At 35.8% G+C, this 20,645-nt stretch overlaps 1 protein-coding gene across 2 annotated transcripts in view; it reads left to right on the forward strand.

The window, feature by feature from the left end:
- Positions 1–20,645, forward strand: part of KANSL1L (KAT8 regulatory NSL complex subunit 1 like) — a 124,544-nt gene that overhangs the window by 47,440 nt on the left and 56,459 nt on the right. For both annotated transcript variants that reach the window (XM_077771000.1, XM_077771007.1), the window contains exon 5: positions 6,525–6,729. In XM_077771000.1, the coding sequence (XP_077627126.1) occupies positions 6,525–6,729 (205 nt within the window). The remainder of the gene's footprint in view (positions 1–6,524; positions 6,730–20,645) is intronic.

A 20,645-nucleotide genomic window follows, 5' to 3' on the forward strand; every position in this document is an offset into this window, starting at 1 on the left:
AAGCACCACTTGAGGGGTACCTGGCTGGCTCAGTCAGCAGGGTGTGGAATTCTTGATCTCGGGTTGTGAGTTTGAGCCCCATATTGGGTGTAGAGATTACTAACAAAACAAAACAACCTACCACTTGAAGTTAAGAGCCAGAGATAGAAATAGCAGACGGTACTACAATAGTCTGTCTCTTTTACTCTCTACCTTTTATCATGGAAAAATTTGACATTATACAAAGCATAGTAAAATGAAATCTCATATTCCTAGGTTTAATAAGTCCCAAGATTTTGGGGGTGCCTGGCTGGCTCAGTCATTAGAGCATGTGATTCTTGATCTTCAGGATGTGAGTTCAAGCCCCACATAGGAGACAGAGTTTACTTAAAAAACTTCCCAAGATTTTCCTGATTCATTTCAGCTATTTACCTTCCTAACACATTGTTTTCTGTGAATTTTTAAAAATCAAATTGTATTGCTATTTTAACTTGTAAATACTTCTCTGTATTTCTTTAATCAACTCTTTTTTTTTTTTAACATACCCACTATGGTATTATTATCTGCTTATTATTTTTATATTATTAGCCTTAATTTGGTGCTGTCATGAAATTTCTATCCATATTCAGATTTCTCCAGTTGTCTCAAAATTATCTTTTTATGGTTAATAAAATATAGTTTGTGAATCAGGATCCAACAAATGCATATTACATTTGGTAATTATACTCTAAGTCTCTTACTCTCAAGGAGTCATTTTAAAGTCTATTAGAATTCCCTAATACAGTGGCACCTGTCTGGCTCAGTTGGTAGAGCATGTAGCTCTTGATCTCGTGGTTATTAAGTTCAAGCCTCACACTGGGTGTAGAGATTACTTAAAAATAAAATCTTAAGGGGTGGATGCCTGGGTAGCTCAGTAGGTTAAGCCTCCAATTTTGGCTTAGGTCATGATCTCATGGCTTGTAAATTCGAGTCTCATACTGGGCTCTGTGCTGACAGCTTAGAGCCTAGAGCCTGCTTTGGATTCTGTGTCTCCCTCTCTCTGCCTCTCTCCTGCTCGCTCTCTGTCTCTCTCTCTCTCAAAAATAAATCCACATTAAAAAAATTTTTTTAATCTTTAAAAAAAGAAGTCCCTAGTACAAAAAAAAAAAGACAGATTTTCAGATGATATTTTTTGTTTACAAAAACAGTATAAGCTCATTTTAGGAAACTTAGAAAATTCACAAAATATTAATAGAGTGGAAATCATATTGCTTAGAGTATATTTCTTTTTTATCGTTTTATACATTATTTTCATAGTTGGATCTATTAGAAGCACTTTTAGATATTTTAACATTTTATACTTTTAACATTATATCTGAAGCTTTTTCTACTTAAAATATTTCCTTTACATTTTAATATCTGCATTAAGTTATACTTTACTTTTTGAGAATAGGCATATAATTATAATGAATGCCATTTTACATTGTACTTCAAACCATTTTCTTATTGCTAGAGTTGAAGAGACTTGTATTTTTGAGTAATGGGTATAGTTCTTCTAATTAATACCTAGAGTAGGGGAAATGGCCTGGTAAAGGTACAGTTTTCTCTGTACCAGATAATGCCTGTTATCTTGATCTTGAATCATTGGTCATTTGAGAGAGGTGTCTTACTTTTGCTATTTGGAAGACAAGTAATGCCCCTAGTGGACCATTTAGTAAGTTTATATAAGCCCTATTTTATGTAATTTCTTTAAAATTGGTTAATGTCATTGAGTTATTTGAGTATATGATGCATTTATTTCTCCAAATACTATCAAGGGAAAACAAGATAATAAATTCAGCTACCAGCAGGATGTTGCTACCATTAATACTATCACCAAGGTAACTCCAAAAAGCTAATTGATGTCCGCATGTACCCATATCTTTAGATTATTTTATCTAATTATGATATAAGTACATAATATTTGCAGGAAAGGATTTTGGTAGTGATTTTGGTTGTGATTTTGGTAGTGACTTCTAGTAATCAAAGTATAGGAATACACTATAAAAATTCACTTTAAGTTTTCCATTTATACTCTGTGTGAGCAAATTGAATGCTTATTATCCATAAATATATTAAATGCCAAGGTTTTCTACAATTGTGATAGAAAACCAGTGATTTCAGAAAGTCATTAAATAACTATTAGAGAAATTAAATATTGTTAATGCGAATTCACAATTTTCTAATTATTAAAGTTTTCGGTCATTTTGCACTTTTTAAATTAGAAGAGATTTTTTAGACTTGATTAATGTCTTTTTTTTTTTTTTACAAATCAGAACATCTTATAGTTCTCATCAGTTTTTTCTTATAAATTTATGAGAGATACATCATATTTTACTACAAACAACTACCTTTTGTAAACCAAAGAGAAATTTAGAATAGAACTCAAGGCCATCTAAATACATATCTTTCTAAAAGCCCTCTTATAACCTTCTGTTTAGAACTTCTTTTGGCTCTTAGGTTGAAATGTTCAATGTGTACTCATTCACTAAACTGATTATTTAGGTGTGTGTTGTCCATGCGCCGTATAAAAGCACAAAGCTGGAATGATAAATGTGTATTTCTCCATTCAATAAGTATTTATTGAGCATCTGCTGTATGCAAGGTACGATATCAGGAACATCTGATACAAGGGTAAACAAAACACATACAGTCCCTGTACTACTTACAGTCTAGAAAGCAAGACAGTCATTAATCAGATAATCATACAAATGAATGCAAAATTATCACCATGAAAAATGCTTTGGTGGACAAGTGAACGGTGCTATCAGAGCTCAAAAGGGGATATGACCTAGTCTTTGGAAAGAGCATAGCAAGATAAGTTTTGTTTTTCCAAGATTGGTATAGAAGGGACCGAAGGGGAGGGAAGTGTAGATGAGGGAGACCAGTTAGAAACTATTGGAGTATTTATTTCCGGACAAAAGCTTGGATTAGGGGAGTGACGGTAGAAATGGAGAAAGGTGTAAATCCACCCTCACTGCTCTCCCTTCTCATTATTCATTTTAAAGCCAAATTATGCTATTTGCCTAGAAAACAAAGGATCTATCCTTTCAGGGATTTTTTAAAAAAATGTTTCTATTTTTGAGAGAGAAATAGCATGAGTGCACATGGGAGTGGGCGAAGGGCAGAGAGAGAGAGAGAGAGAGAGAGGGACAAAGGATCTGAGGAGGGGTCTTTGCTGACAGCAGAGAGCCTGATGTGGGGCTTGAACTCACCAACTGTGAGATCATGGCCTGAGCTGTAGTCAGAGACTTAACTGACTGAGCCACCCAGGATTTTTATTCTCTGAATAATAGCTTCCAATTGGAAATCTAAAGAAGTATAATTTGTTGCCTCACCTGCTACTGTCCCACTTAAAAGTTTGCAATTTCAAAAGCTCAATGATGATTATATATTAATACTTATTGATATTGTCTTGATAATTATAATATGACAGTATTTGATGGTGACCCATTGCACCCTTTGTTTCCGGGGTTCACACAACTCACTGTGAACATTAAGCCTTCTCTTATTGAAATGTTTTTTTTCCCCTCCCAGGATTTTGCCTCCACCTCCTCCTCCCAATATTATGATAGCTCTCTCTCTTTCTCTCTTTTTTTTTTAAGAATGTCATGTGATGATGATGTCTTATTTTATTAATGATATCTTGGTTTTTAATTCTATTTTATGTAATGCTTAATTCCTAGATATTATCTCCTGATGTAAATCGTTAGGTTATAGAGTTACTGGAGCAAGGTTGTTCTCTTACAAATTCATTCAAATTTCTCTTGTTCTGCTTTTCATTGAACTTAATTGACTCTTTAATGTAAAACACTGGAAAATAAGTGAATTTATCCATAATTTATAATAACCCTTTATAATAAACTCATTATTTATAAAAGGTTTTAGGTACCAAATTAACTTTGGTGAGAATAATGTGTTTTACACATTAATTAGTTATGAAATAAATTTCATATCTTTGAATTTCAGCGCATTTCCCCATTTGAGAATAATATATTTTTTTTAACTTTAGACAGCATGTGAGTGGGGGAGAGGGAGAAGGAGAGAGAGAGGAAATCTTAAGCAGGGCTCCATATGAGGACCGTAGGATCATGACTTGAGTCGAAATCAAGAGTTGGATGTTCAACTTACTGAGCCACCCAGCCACCCTCAGAAGAATAAATTTTGAATACACTTTGGAAGGATGCTTAATAGAGAGTGTTGAAAGCCATTAAGGAAGAATTGTCTGCAGCTGGGAACATCCATAATTCACAAAAATAAAACAAAACTTTTTTCCCCTCCTGATAATATTGTGTCACTTTAGAAACTTGAAAATACAACATGTAGTGAACAAATGGCATGTTTTCTTTTTATCTTTAACCCAACCTGTAAGCTTCCAGTCAATTCAAAAGCTGTGTGCTGGGGCGCCTGGGTGGCTCAGTTGGTTAAGCGTCTGCTTGGGCTCAGGTCATGATCTCACGGTTTGTGGGTCCAAGCCCTGCATCGGGCTCTGTGCTGAGAGCTAGCTCAGAGCCTGGAGCCTGTTTCAGATTCTGTGTCTCCCTCTCTCTCTGACCCTCCCCTGCTCAAGCGCTCTCTCTCTCTCTCTCTCTCTCTCTCTCTCTCAGAAATAAAACATTAAAAAAAGAAAGAAAGAGAAGAAAAAGCCATGTGCTGTCAGTCTATAAAGAGATTGTGGCTTTTAGGGCTAAATCTCCTGTGGGTAGGGGAACTAAGGACTCATTAACAACTAAAGAATTGTAAATACAGGGCTGCCTTAACACTGCTTCAGGGTCCTGGAATAAAAGCTCTTAATTTTCTCTAGACATTACAGAAACAATGTTTCTTTTAGGGAACCAGTGTATCTATCTTCCTAAAGGTGTTTCTTACTTGCCAGAAGAACCTCTTTTTTGTGCTGGATCTGCTCCTGCCTTCCTGGATCCTAGCATCCTGACTTGATGACTTCTTAAATCAACCACCTTCTGAAACCTGTCTTCTTCCTGACCTTGACTTCTGTGTCACCCTGTGCCTAATTCACTTTTGCCTGTTATCTACACCTTCTTCTCACCCTTGATGTGATAGCCCAACTCCATGGCTGTTTCTCAAGAGAAGACTATTACTGAGCACTGATACACTTGTTAACAGAAGATGACTTCAGGATATGAGATTGGACCTGTTAATTTGAGAGTAGGGTTATATCTTAAACCTTTCTCAGAGGATCCTTAGAATGCTTATAAACTGGGACTTAAGACATTTTTGACCAGGGCTCTCTGAAGACTGAAGTTACAATTTTAAAAGTGAAATAGATAACTATTATCAGCTCTTTTCCCTAAACTGGTCTGGCTAGTAGTACATATTCAAGTATTTGTTGAATGTATGGTAGTCCCCAAATTTCATGTTTAATTCTCTTTGGTGTCACCAACAAAACCCATTCAGATACCTTTATATCTGATTTATCACTATGTAAAGCACTTTTGAATTACTTGTTTTCTATGTACAAGCTATTAATGTTTTATAGCGGCCATAAATATAATTGAAAACTAATGGTACTGCTATAGAAAAACAATATATTTACTGTTAAACACCAATTCTACTTAAACTAAGTAGCATATTTAGAACTTATGTATTGATTAGCAGTACGACACATAACAGATTAACTGGTTGATATTAGAATACTGGAATGTCTGGTTGGCTCACTCAGTAGAGCACATGGCTCTTGATCTTAGAATCGTGAGTTCGAGCCCCACATTGGGTGTAGAGATTACTTAAAAATAAAATCTTAAAGAAAAATACCAAATTGACTAGCTTCTGTCTATATAAACAAGGTTGAAATTGGTATATTGTACTGCTTGAAAAAATTATTTTATATATAGTATGCTGGATAAATGAAATTTGTGTGGCACTGAGCATTAACTTCCTCTTGCTATTCCAATTTAAAAAATATTTAAGTATATGTTTAAAAATTAATATGGAGGATAATGATGACATTAATGGGCTTATTTTTATGTATAGTTTATGTGATCGATTTCATTTAATAGTTATGGCTTCTGTATCATAAGTTTTAAAAAGTTCTGAAACATAGTAGGATTGCATATTTCAGAATTCACAGAAATGGTATGTAGTGTTCATTTCGGAGTAATTAATAATGCAGTATGGGATTTTAGCCCTTTTTAAACCTGTAATCTTATGTAATTTCACCTATATGCAAAAAGCATATGATGTAAATAGTTACAACACTGTGCAACATGCATGAATTATTGATTTACAGTGAACATTTACATTGTACCAATGAATTCATGTGAGCATTTCTAGCCTATGGGATATTTGTTTTGCAAGAGAAAATAGAAGTAGAAATTATTTTCACAACTTGAATATGTAATTCCCTATTAATATCAATTCTTTTGCCAATTGTTACCCCAAAATTGGCTAAGATTAATACTCTTCTGTCATAATAGATCAAGGCAATTTACATTTAGTTTTCTTTGTCTTTTTTGTTTGTTTGTTTTGTTTTATTCCCTCCACTTCCCAATTATTTCATGGCATTTCAGTGCTTCCGAGAATTTAGATGAGCTCTCTTCCTCCAGTAGCTGGTTACTTAACCAGAAGCACAGTAAGAAAAGGAGAAAAGACAGGACAAGATTGAAATCTCCATCCTTGACTATCATGAGTACAGCAGCTCGAACAAGGCCACTTCAGAGTTTCCACAAACGAAAACTCTACCGATTGAGCCCTACTTTTTATTGGACTCCGCAGGTAAGGCTGCCTATGGGGAAACATGAACAAAGATTTTATCATCAGTATATTTCACATACCACAGGGTATGGATTGTCCATGGTTATTTAGAATAATTACATCTAGAAAGCTTTAAATATATAATTTATAAATCACATAGGTATTCATGATATCTAAGTGGAATTTAGTAATTTTTAACATAGCAGTGTATTCTGAAACTTCTCACATCCCCATTTTTTTAAGTGCACTATTATGCTTAAACCAGTTTGAAGGAATATTACATATCATGGTGATTTAAAAATTTTACTGGTAAGGGTAATAAGGAAAACACAAGTGTACTACATATTTGTCTTTGGTTAGTAAAGAAAATCTGTATAGCTGTCAGTTATTTTGTAGGAAATGGCATTGCTCTCCTTTTTAGGTTTGGTATTTGTTAATTCTTGTGAGCATGCCTTTTCCTTTTTCTGGAATATAAGCAGTGCAACTTTATGTAAAAATGTACTTCATTAAAGCCATTTATTTTTAAAACATATTTTTCACTTGTTAGCAAAATGCTAAGTATACATCTTTCTGTGCATATCTGAACAAAGTGTGGTTAAAGAGAAGATAAGTTACCTCCAGTTTTTGTTATATGACCTGCTTTTTTTCTATTACATTTTTAAGTACTAAGTCAAAGGAAAGAAATGGTAGTGTCATTTAATATTGTTTCTGATTATTACTATATTAACTATTAAGTATATTTAACCATTTTAAATATATTTGTATAAAAATCAAGAGGCTTGTTTCATTAGAAACCAATTTTAAATTTGGTTTTATAGGCTTCAATTTAAATAGAAATGTGCATTCTGACAAATTAGTTTTTATTAATAGGTTAATGTTTACCATATAAGTAGTTTAGATATTATTGTCTCCCAACTGAAAGTATTTTTTTAATTTAAGTTTGTTTCAGAATTTTAATAAATTCTACATAATCAAATAGGAAAATATTTTTATTTAAAGTTTTTATATACAAAATCATATTTAGTGATTTTTTAAAAGATGTAAACAATAGATAAGTAATGTTTTTGAAATTGACTTTATAATTTCAGAATTGTAAGTAGAATTGTCTAAAATTCTGAACATATAACTATGCCACAATATTCTGACTGAAAGGAATTTGCTTGAGTAATTTAGATTTGCTAGATGTTACTAGAATACTTCATATACCCTAACATTGTAAACATGGGCCTTTTGTACAGCAAACAAATGAAGAAACATGTGTCAGATTATTGTTACTAGTAGACCATATTCTTTATTCACAATGCTAAGCATTTTCAGTACATTATTTTATTATTTATTATTATCTCAAAATATAACTGTGCAGTATTATTAATCCCCCCTTTAGATACAAAAATTGAAGTGCAGAGAGATTAAGTAATTTACCCAGGGTCACACACTTAGTAAGTGTTAAGTCTGATTCCAGAGCCCACGTTCTTACCCATTAGATCTATAACGACAAAAATAGACCAAATCTTTTGTGCTTTTGAAATCAGCAAAGACACTACATTTGGAGATTGGGGAAGGGGCTCATCTGGTTACAGGTATTAAGAAATACATCATAAAATACGGGCTTTGAAAGATAAACAGGATTTTGGAAAGTTATAAGAGAGATAACGAATTTTAATAGAAACAGAGATGAAAAATGATGGAGAATAGAAAATATCCCCACCCCTAACTTATCCCCCACATTGCCAGGAAAATAGTTATTTGCCTTTCTAAACTTAATAAATGTCCTTTCTCTCCGGAAGTCTTCCTTGACATCCCTGCATTGGGATGTTAATATAACAAACACCTTATGGTAGGAAAATAATCCATATTTAAATAATCATCTATTTTTCTGTCTTATTACATTGTAAGTTATTAGAGAACAGAGAGTATATATTTCTGATCCTACAGAGCTTTGAATAGTTACTGTCCCTATTCTATATACTCAATATATAATGGTTTAATTTTTTTTTCGAGAGAGACCAAGTGCGTGCCTGAGAGAAGAAGTGCAGGCGAGCAAGTGCAGGGTAGGGGCAGAAGGAAAAGGGGAGAGAGAATCCCAAACAGGCTCTGTGCTGTCAGCGCACAGGGCTTGATCTCACGACCATGAGATCCTGACCTGAGCTGAAATTAAGAATCGGACGTTTAACTTGTTGAGCCATCCAGGTGCCCCTAAATAATTGCTTAATATGTGAAAGAATTAATATAATGGATAAAGAAGGTTATTTAAAAGATAATGAAGCATGCAAATGAATGTGTGTTTGTGTCTTCAATTTACTTTGTGAAGGGATCTGGTACAGTATATAATGACTGATAGAATTTTCTTATAACGATGAAAATGTTCCATGAATACCTGTGCTGTCCAATATGGTAGTAGCTAAATACATTTAGCTATTTAGCACATGAAATGTGGCTAGTGCAACTGAGGGACTGAACTTTTTATTATATTAATTTTGATTTAAATAGCCACATATGGATATGACTGGTTTAGACCCATACTTACCCTGACAGCAGTGAGTACATATGACTCTCATTCTTGTTTTCTAATACTACTCCCTACTGAAAGGAAACAGGGATCTTTGGAGAAATGGTTGATCTCCAGAGTTGGGAAGGTAGAGTATAAGATGAGCCAGGAATATGTCAAAGTTACCAGAAAGCAAGGAAGTGTTACCAAAAAAAAAAAAAAAAAAAAAGATGGACGTGTCAAAAGAACCCAGAAAATAGTTTGAAAAGGCTGTGCTACTGGCCAAATTTAGGGCTATTTGAGCATCAAAATAACTAAGGACACTAATGAACCATTGAAAAAAATAGGAAACCATGAGTCCATGCTGCTGTTAGATTGATAGATAGATAAAAAGGAGAAAGGGAGGACTTTTCCATGTAGTAGATTGCAGATTAATAAATGAGGAGTGAACACAACTAGAAAATTATTATAGTAATCATAGTAAAGACTGATTGGGCAAGAATCATCAATAGGTGCTCAAAACTAACATAGCCTATGAGAAAGATATAGTATTGCTATGGAGTACTTTGGCCAGGGACGTATAGGCTGAATATAATTATAAGGAAATAGTAGACAAAACCAAAATCAGCAACATGTTATTAAGAAACTGTGAAAACTACACTGTATTCTCTTTTTTTAACAACTGTTTTTCAGTTTATTTTTTTTTTATTTTGAGAGAGAAAGAGAGCACGAGTGGGGAGGGTAAGAGAGAGAGGGAGAGAGAGAACCCCAAGCAGACTCCACACTATCAGTGTGGATCCCGATGCAGGGCTTGAACTTGCGAACCATGAGATCATTACCTGAGCTGAGGTCAAGAGCCGGATGCTTAACTGATTGAGCCACCCAGGTGCCCCAGCTAGCCTGTATTCTTTTTAAAAAGTCAATGTTGTGAAAGTCAAGAAAGACCTAGGAACTATTTTAGCTTAAAAGAGAGTTTAAAAAGATATATGACAGTTAAAGGAATATTTGATCCAGATTAGAATTATTTTGGGGTGTGGGTGGGAGGGAAGGGGAATTCTTGGGGATTGAGAAACTGTGCTGTTGCACTGTGATAGACTATATAAAAGTATTATATCAGTGTTGAATTTCCTAAATGTGATAACTGTTTTGCCATATGTAAGAAAATATCCTTATTTTAGGAAATGCACATCGAAATATTAAGGGGTAAAGTGACTAAGGCATCCATCTAATGTAATAAATTAGCTCCTGTGCATGTAGAATGGTACTTACCCATGTAGCATCCTTGGCAGAATTGAGAAAATAATCATTTAAATTATTATTTATATTTAAATTATTATTTTATAACACTTAACTCTCTAGCAGAGTACTGGCTCAAAAAAGCTTATATAAAGGCAATGGCGAGGTAGGAGTCCTCTGCAACTACATAACATATAGTAATTAGATGATCATCACTCTCATTGCAACAACTACATATGTAAATTGCGGAGAAAGAAATCATACTAGTAAAGACATTAGAAAGACTTCTGGTTTCATCTCCAACACATAAGGAATTTATAAGTCATCACTCCTAACCTTATAGTAAGAAAAAGGTGAACAAACTAAAAATCCCTTTTCATGGACCCATCAAAGAATTGAGGCTATAGGACAAACTGCCACCCTGAAATATGGAGAGAAAAGCAGCTCCAGAGAGCTACAGCCAAGATGTGCTCACTTGGAGCAGAAGCCACAGCAACCATTAACAAAATTGTTAGGAACAGTTACATGGTAATTTTGACGAATTATTTGAGGCTGAGTGTGGACTATCTTGAGATTAAAAAACTCCTAGGGACTACAGTCTTAAAAGTTCCCCCACACTTTCATGGGCTTTACTTCCACATACCCCCCAAGGTTCTCATAATGAAGAGCTAAGAAGAATCCTCAGTGGCTTTGGTATGGAAAGGGAAGAGATAACTTTTAGGAAATGAGCCCAGAGCATTGTCTGTAACACAGGTTCCTCTTCCAGTGAAAAGACTTTAGTAAAGTTTTTTTTTTAATGTTTATTTATTATTGAGAGACAGAGCATGAACATGGGAGGGGCAGAGAGAGGAGGAGACACAGAATCTGAAGCAGGATCCAGGCTCTGAGCTGTTAGCACAGAGCCTAATGTGGGGCTCAAGCTTACAAACTACGAGATCATGACCTGAGCAGAAGTTGAACACTTAACCGACTGAGCTACCCAGGTGCCCCAGTAAAGTCTTACTTTACCTGAGAGAAAAGCATTTTCCCACTGCTGCCCCCCTATAGCTTTTCTGTCTCACCTAAGAGGCAATGAGGGTAGAAAATAAGAAACACTGTTTAAGTCCTGGACCCACTAAAGGGCAGATTTAATTGTAAGAATATAGTAGATTATGCTACAGAAGTAGGTAGGCTTCCTTTTGTTCTTTTTTTCTTTTTCTTTTCCTTTTCTTTTTTGTTAAAATAGGCTCCATGCCCAACGAGGGGCATGAACTCATGACCCTGATCAAGAAGTACAGGCTCTACTGGCTGAACCAGCCAGGCACCTCCTGTATGCTTCTTTTTCCTCACACTTTACCACCATACCAACAAGATTCTGATACTATAACAGTAGGGTACAGCTGCAAAGCATAGACTTTCTCTGAGGAGGAGTGCTTAAGGAAGTAAAAAATCAACAGGGGAGATGAAACAAAGACACTAGATGAATTTTGAGGTCTATGGCACCTACAACTATATTAGCCATTAAACACAGCTCACTCTTACCCAGATTAACAAAATGCTTCACAATAAAATTCTGTTTACCTCAGGGTACCTGGGTGGCTCAGATGGAGGAGCATGCAGCTCTTGATCTCCAGATTGTGAGTTCAAGCCCTCCATTGGGTGTAGAGATTACTAACAAAAGAAAAAAAAAATCCTGTTTACCTCCAATCCTGTTACCTGACACATCATGTCCAGCTTTCAACAAAAAATGACAAGGCATGCTAGGAAAACCACACTCTAATAAGACAAGGAAACCATCAGAACCACGCTCAAAGGGGTGCCAGGATGGCTCAGTCGGTTAAGCATTTGACTGGGGCTCAGGTCATGATCTCATAGTTTGTAAGTTCAAGTCCTGCATCAGGCTCTGTGCTGACAGCTTTGAGCTTGCTTCACATTCTCTTTCTCCCTCTGTCTCTCCCCCTTTCGTGTTTCTCTCTCTCTCTTTCAAAAATAAACATTAAAAAAATTTAATATTAAAAAAAAGAACCAGGCTCAAATATGAGAAAGATATTGAAATTCTCATAACTATGATTAATATGTTAAAGTCTTTAATGGATTTAACTAGAAAACAGGTAAGAATAAATGGGTAATGTAAGCAGAGACATGTAAACTTTTAAGAATCAAAAGTAAATGCTAGAAATCAAAAACACTGTAACTAAATGAAGCATGCATTTCATGGCCTCATCTATAGACTGGATATGTCTGAGGAAAGAATCAGCAAGCTTGGGTAAGTCAAACTGGAGCTTCGCAAACAAGTGCAAAGAGAAAAGTGAATGAAAAAACAGAATAGCACATCCAAGAATTTTGGGATAATTTCAGAAGGTCCATCAGATGTATAATTGGAATACCAGGAAGAGAAAAAGAAGAGCAAAAAAATATTTGAAGTAATAATACATGAAGATTTTCTAAAGTTAATGACCAGCACCAAACCATGTGCCCAGAAAACTGAAGCAGGAGAAAGAACATCAAGCAGGATAAATACCTAAAAAACAACAGAAATGACAAAAAATAAAGCACTTAGGCATGACATATTCAAACTGCAGAAGACCAGGGGCACCTGGGTGGCTTAGTAGGTTAAGCGTTCGACTTCGGCTCAGGTCACGATCTCACAGTTTGTGGATTCGAGCCCCGTGTCGGGCTCTGTGCTGACAGCACAGAGCCTGGAGCCTGCTTCAGATTCTGTGTCTTCCTCTCTCTCTAACCCTCCCCTGCTCGCTCGCTTGCTCTCTCGTGCGCGCTCTCTCTCTCTCTCTCTCTCAGAAATAAATTTAAAAAAATTTTTTTAAAAAAACCTGCAGAAGACCAAAGACAGAAAATCTTGAAGAAAGGCAGAGGAAAACAAAACAAAACAAAACAAAACAAAACAAAACAAAAGAACTCTTATGTATAGAAAAACAAGTATAAGGATTACAGCTGACTTCTCATCAGAAACCATATGAGCAAAAAGGCAGTAGAATGAAACATTCAAAGTGTTCAAAGAAAAAAAAAAAACCAACCTAGTTTATCTCCCCACAAAAAATCTGTCCATGCCCTAAACCCTGGTATCTATGAATGTTATGGATTGATTTGTGTCCATAAGAATTTATATGTTGAAGTGCTAACCCCTACTATTTCAGAATTTGAGCTTATTTGGAAATAGGGTTATTGTAGATGTAATTAGTTAAGATGAGGTTATTGGGACATGCCCTAATCTAATATAACAGATGTCTTTAAAAAAAGGAAAATTCAGGGGCACCTGCATGGCTCAGTCTGTTAAGCATCCAACTTTAGCTTAGGTCATGATCTCATAGTTCATGAGTTCCGAGTCCCACATTTGGCTCTTTGCTGACAGCTAGGAGCCTAGAGCCTGCTTCAGATTCTGTGTCTTCCTCTCTCTCTCTCTCTGCTCCTCCCCTGTTTTCACTCTGTCTCTCTCAAAAGTAAATAAAATTTTTTTTTAAAAAAGGAAAATTCAGAATGGATACATGTACACAGGGTGATCATGTGAAGATGAAGACTGAAATCAGAGTTATTCTTCAATTAACCAAGGATTGCCAAACATTGGCAGCAAAAATCAAGCTAAGGGAGAGGCATGGAACAGATTCTTCCTTATAGTCCTCAAAATCAATCAATCAATTTTAGTGACACCTTGATCTGACTTCTAGCCACCAGAAATAGGGAACAGTAAGTCTGTTGTTCCAAGCACTTGCTTGTGGTACTTTGTTATTGCAGACCTAGAAAACTAATACAGTGACCTTATTTGGAAATAGGGTCATTATAGATGTAATTAAGTTAAAGATCTTGAGATAACATAATTTTGGATTTAAGATAGGCTTATGACTGGTGTTTTCATAAAATAAAGAGAGATTTGAGGCAAAGAGAAGAAGGCTATGTGAAGATGGAAGCAAAGATTGGAATTATGTTACCACAACCCAGGGAATACCAGGAGCCACCAGAAACTGAAAGAATCCAGGAACAGTTCTTCCACAGAGCCTTCAAAGGAAACTCAGCCCTGCCAACACGTTTTAGACCTTTGGCCTCCAAATCTATGAGAAAATAAACTTTTGTGGTTTTGAGCCACCCAATTTGTAGCAATTTATTATGACATCCCTAGGAAACGAATACAAAGTTTTGTACCAGGGAATAGGATGCCCCACTAACAAGTACATAAAATTGTTGAAGTGACTTTGGAATTATGTAATGGGTAGAGGCTGGAAGAATTTTGAAATGAGCCTAGGTTTTGAGGTCAGAAAAAAGTGAAGAGGATGGAAGACAAAGGTGCTGTCATCTTAGAGAATACATACATTGTCATGAACAGAATGGTACTAGAAATGTAAGCATTAAAGGTACTTCTGGTAAGATTTTAGAAAGATTAGAAACTGGAAGAAAGGTGACCTTTGTTATAAAGTGGTGGAAAACTTGGCTGAAAAAGTGGTGGAAAACTTGGTTGAATAGAAAATAGAACCTGTATGCATTGAACTCTTAGATATTTAGCTAACAAAATTATCAAAGTATGGACTTTATAGTGTAGTTTTTCCTTGCTATTTATAATAAAATATTAGAAGAAATGGATAAGTTGAGGAAGCAGTTGTTAACCAAAAAGGAAGCAGAACTTGGTAATTTGGAAAATATTCATCCTGTTGTCAAAAATAAACAAAAACCATGTACTCTATTTTGGGGATAATCCTGGGGTGTCACTGGACAAAATTTGCTGGAGAGATTAGGCATATGACTAAGGGATCCAATCAACCATTTTAGCAGAAGTCAAAGAATAAGATGAGGCTATCTAGAATAAACCTGGAGGGCACCCTCTTATCTAATAACATGGATCATCTTGACATAACAAGATTTTTGAGAATTTTATGTTAACTAAAATAGTTTCAACTTAGACTCTAAAGGGCACAGACCAGATGAAATGAAAGAAATTGGATCCCAAAAATTTTACAGGCAGGAAATGGGCTAAGAGAGCTACCTACTCAGCTACAAATACGTGCTACCCTAAAAAAAGCAAACAAAAAATTCCAAAAACATAGACCTGAAGGTGAAAGGAAAACATTAAAGCTAGAAAAAAACATAGGAGAATACCTTCATATCTTTCTTCATCAGAACAGAAGCAATAATAAAAGAAACAATTGTTAATTTGGGCTCTGTTAAAATTATTAACTGATTTATATAAAAGGCAGCTTTAAGAAGGTCAAAGTATACACTGAAGACATTTGCAATAGATATATCTAACAAAGATTTTGTATCTTGAATATGTATGTATGTGTGTGTATATATACATATATACATTTTAAACTAATAAAACAAAAAGACCACAGTCCAATTAAAAGGCATAAACAGTTGTATACTTCATAAAATTGTTTGCTTATTTTGAGAGAGAGCAAGAGCATATGAACAGTGGAGGGGCAAAAAGAATCCCGGTCAGGCTCTGCATTTGTGGGGCTTGAACCCACAAACTGCAAGTTCATGACCTGAGCTGAAACCAAGAATCCGATGGTCAACCAACTGAGCCACTGAGGTGCCCCAGAGTTGTACACTTTAATCAAAATAATAAATTTTATGTGTATTTAACATAAGTTCTTTTTAGTAAAAACAAAGGCATAAGACATGAACAGATCTTTCGTAAAAGAGGATATCCAAATAGCCAATATGCATATGAAAATGTGTTTAAAATCATTACTCATCAAGGAACTGCAATTTAAATTATAAGATACCACTACATACACTTACTGATAGCAATTCCACTCTTAGGAACTCTCCCAAGGGAAATGAATACTTATGTACACAAAAAGACTTGTGTTAAGAATGATCATAATGGCTTTACTCATTAAAGCCCCAAACAGAAAGCAGTCTAAATGTCCCATCAGCAGGAAAATTGTGGTATATATACATACAGCAATAAAAAGGATGGACTACTGATACAAAAGTAGGTATCTTCCCACCCACCTCACAAAATAGGTATCTCCTCAGCCTCCTCGCAAAATAGGTGTCTCCCAGATGTTATGTTCAGTGAAAAGCAAGAGTACATAGTCTCTTATAAATACAGACAAAACTTAATTGGTGGTACTATCAGTTAGAATTGTGACTTTACTTTGGTGGGTGAAAGTTGATCAGCAAAGGATGTAACCAAGGTTTCTAGGTTGTTGGAACTGTGTCATATCTTGATGGAGGTGGTGGTGGGGGTACCAGGTATATACATATGTGAAACTATCATGTTATATATCTTCTTCACCATAGAAGTAGGCATGTGTCCCACACTTACAGATTCAGAGTTATCTCATCCTTTTTATGATCTTCTGTTACATAATAAACTATTCTAAAATTCAGTGGTTTAGAACAATTATCTTTCATACCTCTGTGAATTCCCTGGATGGTTCTTCTTTCAGTCTTGCCTAATGTCTCTCATACAGTTGTAATAGGATGGTGATAAGTTGAAATCATTTGGAGACTTGAATAGGCTGGTGAACTGGACTTCTTTTTCTCTTTTATGTAGTCTCAGGCCTTTCCATGTAGACTTTTCACATGGTTTCATTAGCAAGGTAGTTTTACATGGTAGCCCAGGCTCTCAAAAATGCAAATATGAAAGCTTCTAGTTCTTTTGAAGACTTAGGCCTAGAACTAGGATAGAGCTTTTCTGTTCAGTTTTTAGGTAAAGCAAACCAGTGTGGGATTTAATATGGGAGGGACTATTCAAGGGCTAGAATACCAGGAGACATGGTTTTTGGAAGCCATCAATGAAGGCTAACTACTATAGTCCATTGCTGGTTTCCATTTATTGACCTCTCATATGTACAAATCAATCTCTTCCCTGAAGATCCCTGTGTCTCATCCCATTAACCTCATTAATCTCAGGCTTAAAAGTCTTGAATTTTATTATATTAAATGATGATCAGGTACCTGAATTGAGACATTTTTTTAGTTTTATTTTTTATTTTGTTTTCCTAAGCAAACTCTACTCCTAATATGAGGCTAAAACTCATGACCCAGAGATCAAGAGTCACATGCTCTACCGACTGAGCCTACGAGGCATCCTGAAATCACACTTTTTAGATGTAGGTCCACTATGTGTGGTTCTTTGGGTGGAGCTCAAGTATAGCTCTTCTGGATTGAAAGACTGTTACTTGTGAACTAATGTTATTACTTCATTTATACACACCCAGCATACAAACAGTGAGACAGGTAATAATCAGAATGGACACTCTGCTCAGATGGGGGATGGGATGAATAGAGCAGTTCTGAAATACAGAATTAAATGCCTGTTACAGTTTTGTTGATGTGGGTCTGTCTCTGGAAGTGTTTTTTGTAGCTGTTCTGTCAGCCCTCTGGGGTCTTGACTACATTCTCTGTCATCTTTTCTTTTCCATAAAAAAGATCCCCTTTTTGGGGCACCTCAGCGGCTCACTTGGTTAAGTGTCTGACTTTGGCTCAACTCATGATCTCATGGTTCATGAGTTCAAGCCCTGTGTCAGCCTCTGTGTTGATAGCTCAGAGCCTGGAGCCTGCTTCAGATTCTGTGTCTCCCTCTCTGTGCTTGCACACTGTCTCTTTCTCTCTCTGTCTCTCTTTTTCTGTCTCAAAATAAATGTTGAAAAAGTTTTTAAAAATCCTCTTTCTGCATACATGTTAGTTTTCTCAGCATGCCACTGACTGAAAAATTCTGAAGGCCCAAAGTCCTTTTAATTTTGAACTGTTTCTTAATCTGAGTTCAAGTCTTTAAAACTTTATAGGCTTATTATGTATCACATTAAAATAAACTGCTAAACAAAAGTTATCTATAAATCTTTTCAAGAAGAGTCCTTCTGAGTTTTGGACTTTGTGTGGTGCAGTGGGACAATACCTTTAGGATACTTAGAAGCACTTTTGCCTAGCTGAGAAGATCATTGAGACACACCTTTAAGATTCTTAGAAACCTACGGGGTGCCTGGCTGTCTCAGTTGGTAGACCAGGAGACTCTTGATCTTGGAGTTGTAAGTTCAAGCCCTGTGTTGGGTATAGATATTATTTAAAATCTTAAAAAGAAATTCTTAGAAACCTTTGTAAGATTTTAACAGTCTCACAGTATCACCTTTGAGATCTTGATACTGAGGCCAGTTTTACCAGGAATTTCCTGGATTTAGTCTTTGAACCAAATACCCGACATGGTATTTCTTTGTTACGTGTGAACCTTTTGCTCTCTGGAGTGACCAGAAACCAGAAATAATCTTACATTTTCCCAGCAAGTCTTGGGCTCTGTATTTCCTCTAAATTCTGTTTGAACACTTAACAGCTCCTTTTTGAGCTCGTCCTCTTACATCCATAATTTATCATAGGCAATTAAATGTAACCAATTGGTACTTTGAATATTCTGCCTAGAAACCTCCTTAGGCTGGATATGAGTTCATTACATACTCTTTTTATCCTCCACATTTCTGCAGGCAGCTGTTATACTACTTTTTTCTGCCAGAAGAATAAAGATGAAAGAAATAAAGGCATAAGAATTGAAATGATTATTTAGAATCTTTGTTTGTAGAGGTTATTATCCCTTTGCTGGGCAAAACTAATAAAAAGCATAAATTAGTATATATTTTCAGTGGTTTTTGCCATTTTTTCAATACCTGTCTCTAATGTCAAATAATTATAGGTAATATTTCTTAAGGAATTATGTGCAAGGCACTGTTTTAACTTACAAATGCTTTACATATATTTCTTATTTAACATACACCATTTTATATTGGGAAACCGAAGTGCCACCTAGAATGCAAAAATACACATATTTAGCAGTAAATTAATGGAAGTACAAGAGCACCTGGGTGGCTCAGTTGGTTAAGCATTTGACTCTTGGGTCATGATCTCATCAAGCTTTGTATTGCCAGTAGGGAGCCTGTTTAGGATTTTCTCTCTCCCTCTATGCCCATTCCCTGCTCACGCCCTCTTGCTTTCTCTCTCAAAATAAATAAACATTTTAAAAACAATAAGAGGAAGGGCTCTTTGGTGGCTCCGTCAGTTATGTGTTCAACTTCGGCTTAGGTCCTTATTTCATGGTTCGTGGGTTTGAGCTCCACCTTGGACTCTGTGCTGACAGCTCGGATCCTGGATCCTGCTTTGAATCCTGGGTCTCCTTCTCTCTCTGCCCTTCCCCCCTCATGCTCTGTCTCTGTCTCTTTCAAAAATAAATAAACCTTATGGGTGCCTGGGTAGCTCAGTCGGTTGAGCATTTGACTTCAGCTCAGGTCCTGATCTCACAGTTCGTGGGTTTGAGCCCCATGTCAGACTCTGAGCTGACAGCTCAAAACATGGAGCCTGCTTCGGATTCTGTGTCTCCCTCTCTTTCTGCCCCTCCTCCACTTGTGTTCTGTCTGTCTCTTTGTCTCTCTCTCTCTCTCTCAAAATTAACATTAAAAAATTAAAATAAATTAGGGGTGCCTGAGTGGCTTAATCAGTTAAGGGCCCGACTTCAGCTCAGGTCATAATCTCACCTTTGGTGGGTTCGAGCACCACATCCGGCTCTGTGCTGACCGTTCAGAGCCTGTAGCTTGCTTGCTTCGGATTCTGTGTCTCCCTCTCTCTCTGCTCCTTCCCTGCTCATGCTCACTTGCTGCTCGCTCTCTCAAAAATAAATGTTAAAATTTTTTAAATTAAAATAAATGGGAATACAATTTTTAAATTTTCTTTTAAATGTTAAGACTGAATCTTAACACTATTTCTTTCATGAGCTTCAGTAAAACTCCTTCCTATGAAATTTCAGCCCATAGCAACAATTGTTAAAATCCATGTAGCTTCTAAAGCTATTTTATTTTTTTGTTCTTCTACTTCTGGCTGAATGACGTATTTTGCTGTCTAATCCTTATTCATTATTAAGACACTTTATCCTTGGAGAATCTATGCCTTTTTATGCTTGGTGTAATATTACTTGATCTACCTAAAGTATAGAAATATCTTCAGATTCAGGAAAATGCATTGACAGGCATTAATAAGATATGAATATGTTTTCCAAAATAATAGTCTAAGTCTTAAAATGTAAATGTAGCCATGAGCTTTCTTTAAAGTACAATTTCATTTTTAAGAATTAAAGGAAAAAAACTATCTGGCCATAATATGTTTCTTCAGACCCTTCTTGATAAGAGTATCAATCACCATGCAACCTTGGGCCCTACCCTGTTAGTGTCTCAGCCTTCGGTTAACAGGAGCCAGCCTGGTTAACTCTTGGCAGGGGAGTTCCCTGTCCCCTGGGACA

Source organism: Crocuta crocuta, unplaced genomic scaffold (assembly GCF_008692635.1).
Source record: "Crocuta crocuta isolate KB4526 unplaced genomic scaffold, BGI_CrCroc_1.0 scaffold160, whole genome shotgun sequence".
In the NCBI taxonomy this organism is placed as follows: Eukaryota; Metazoa; Chordata; class Mammalia; order Carnivora; family Hyaenidae; genus Crocuta; species Crocuta crocuta.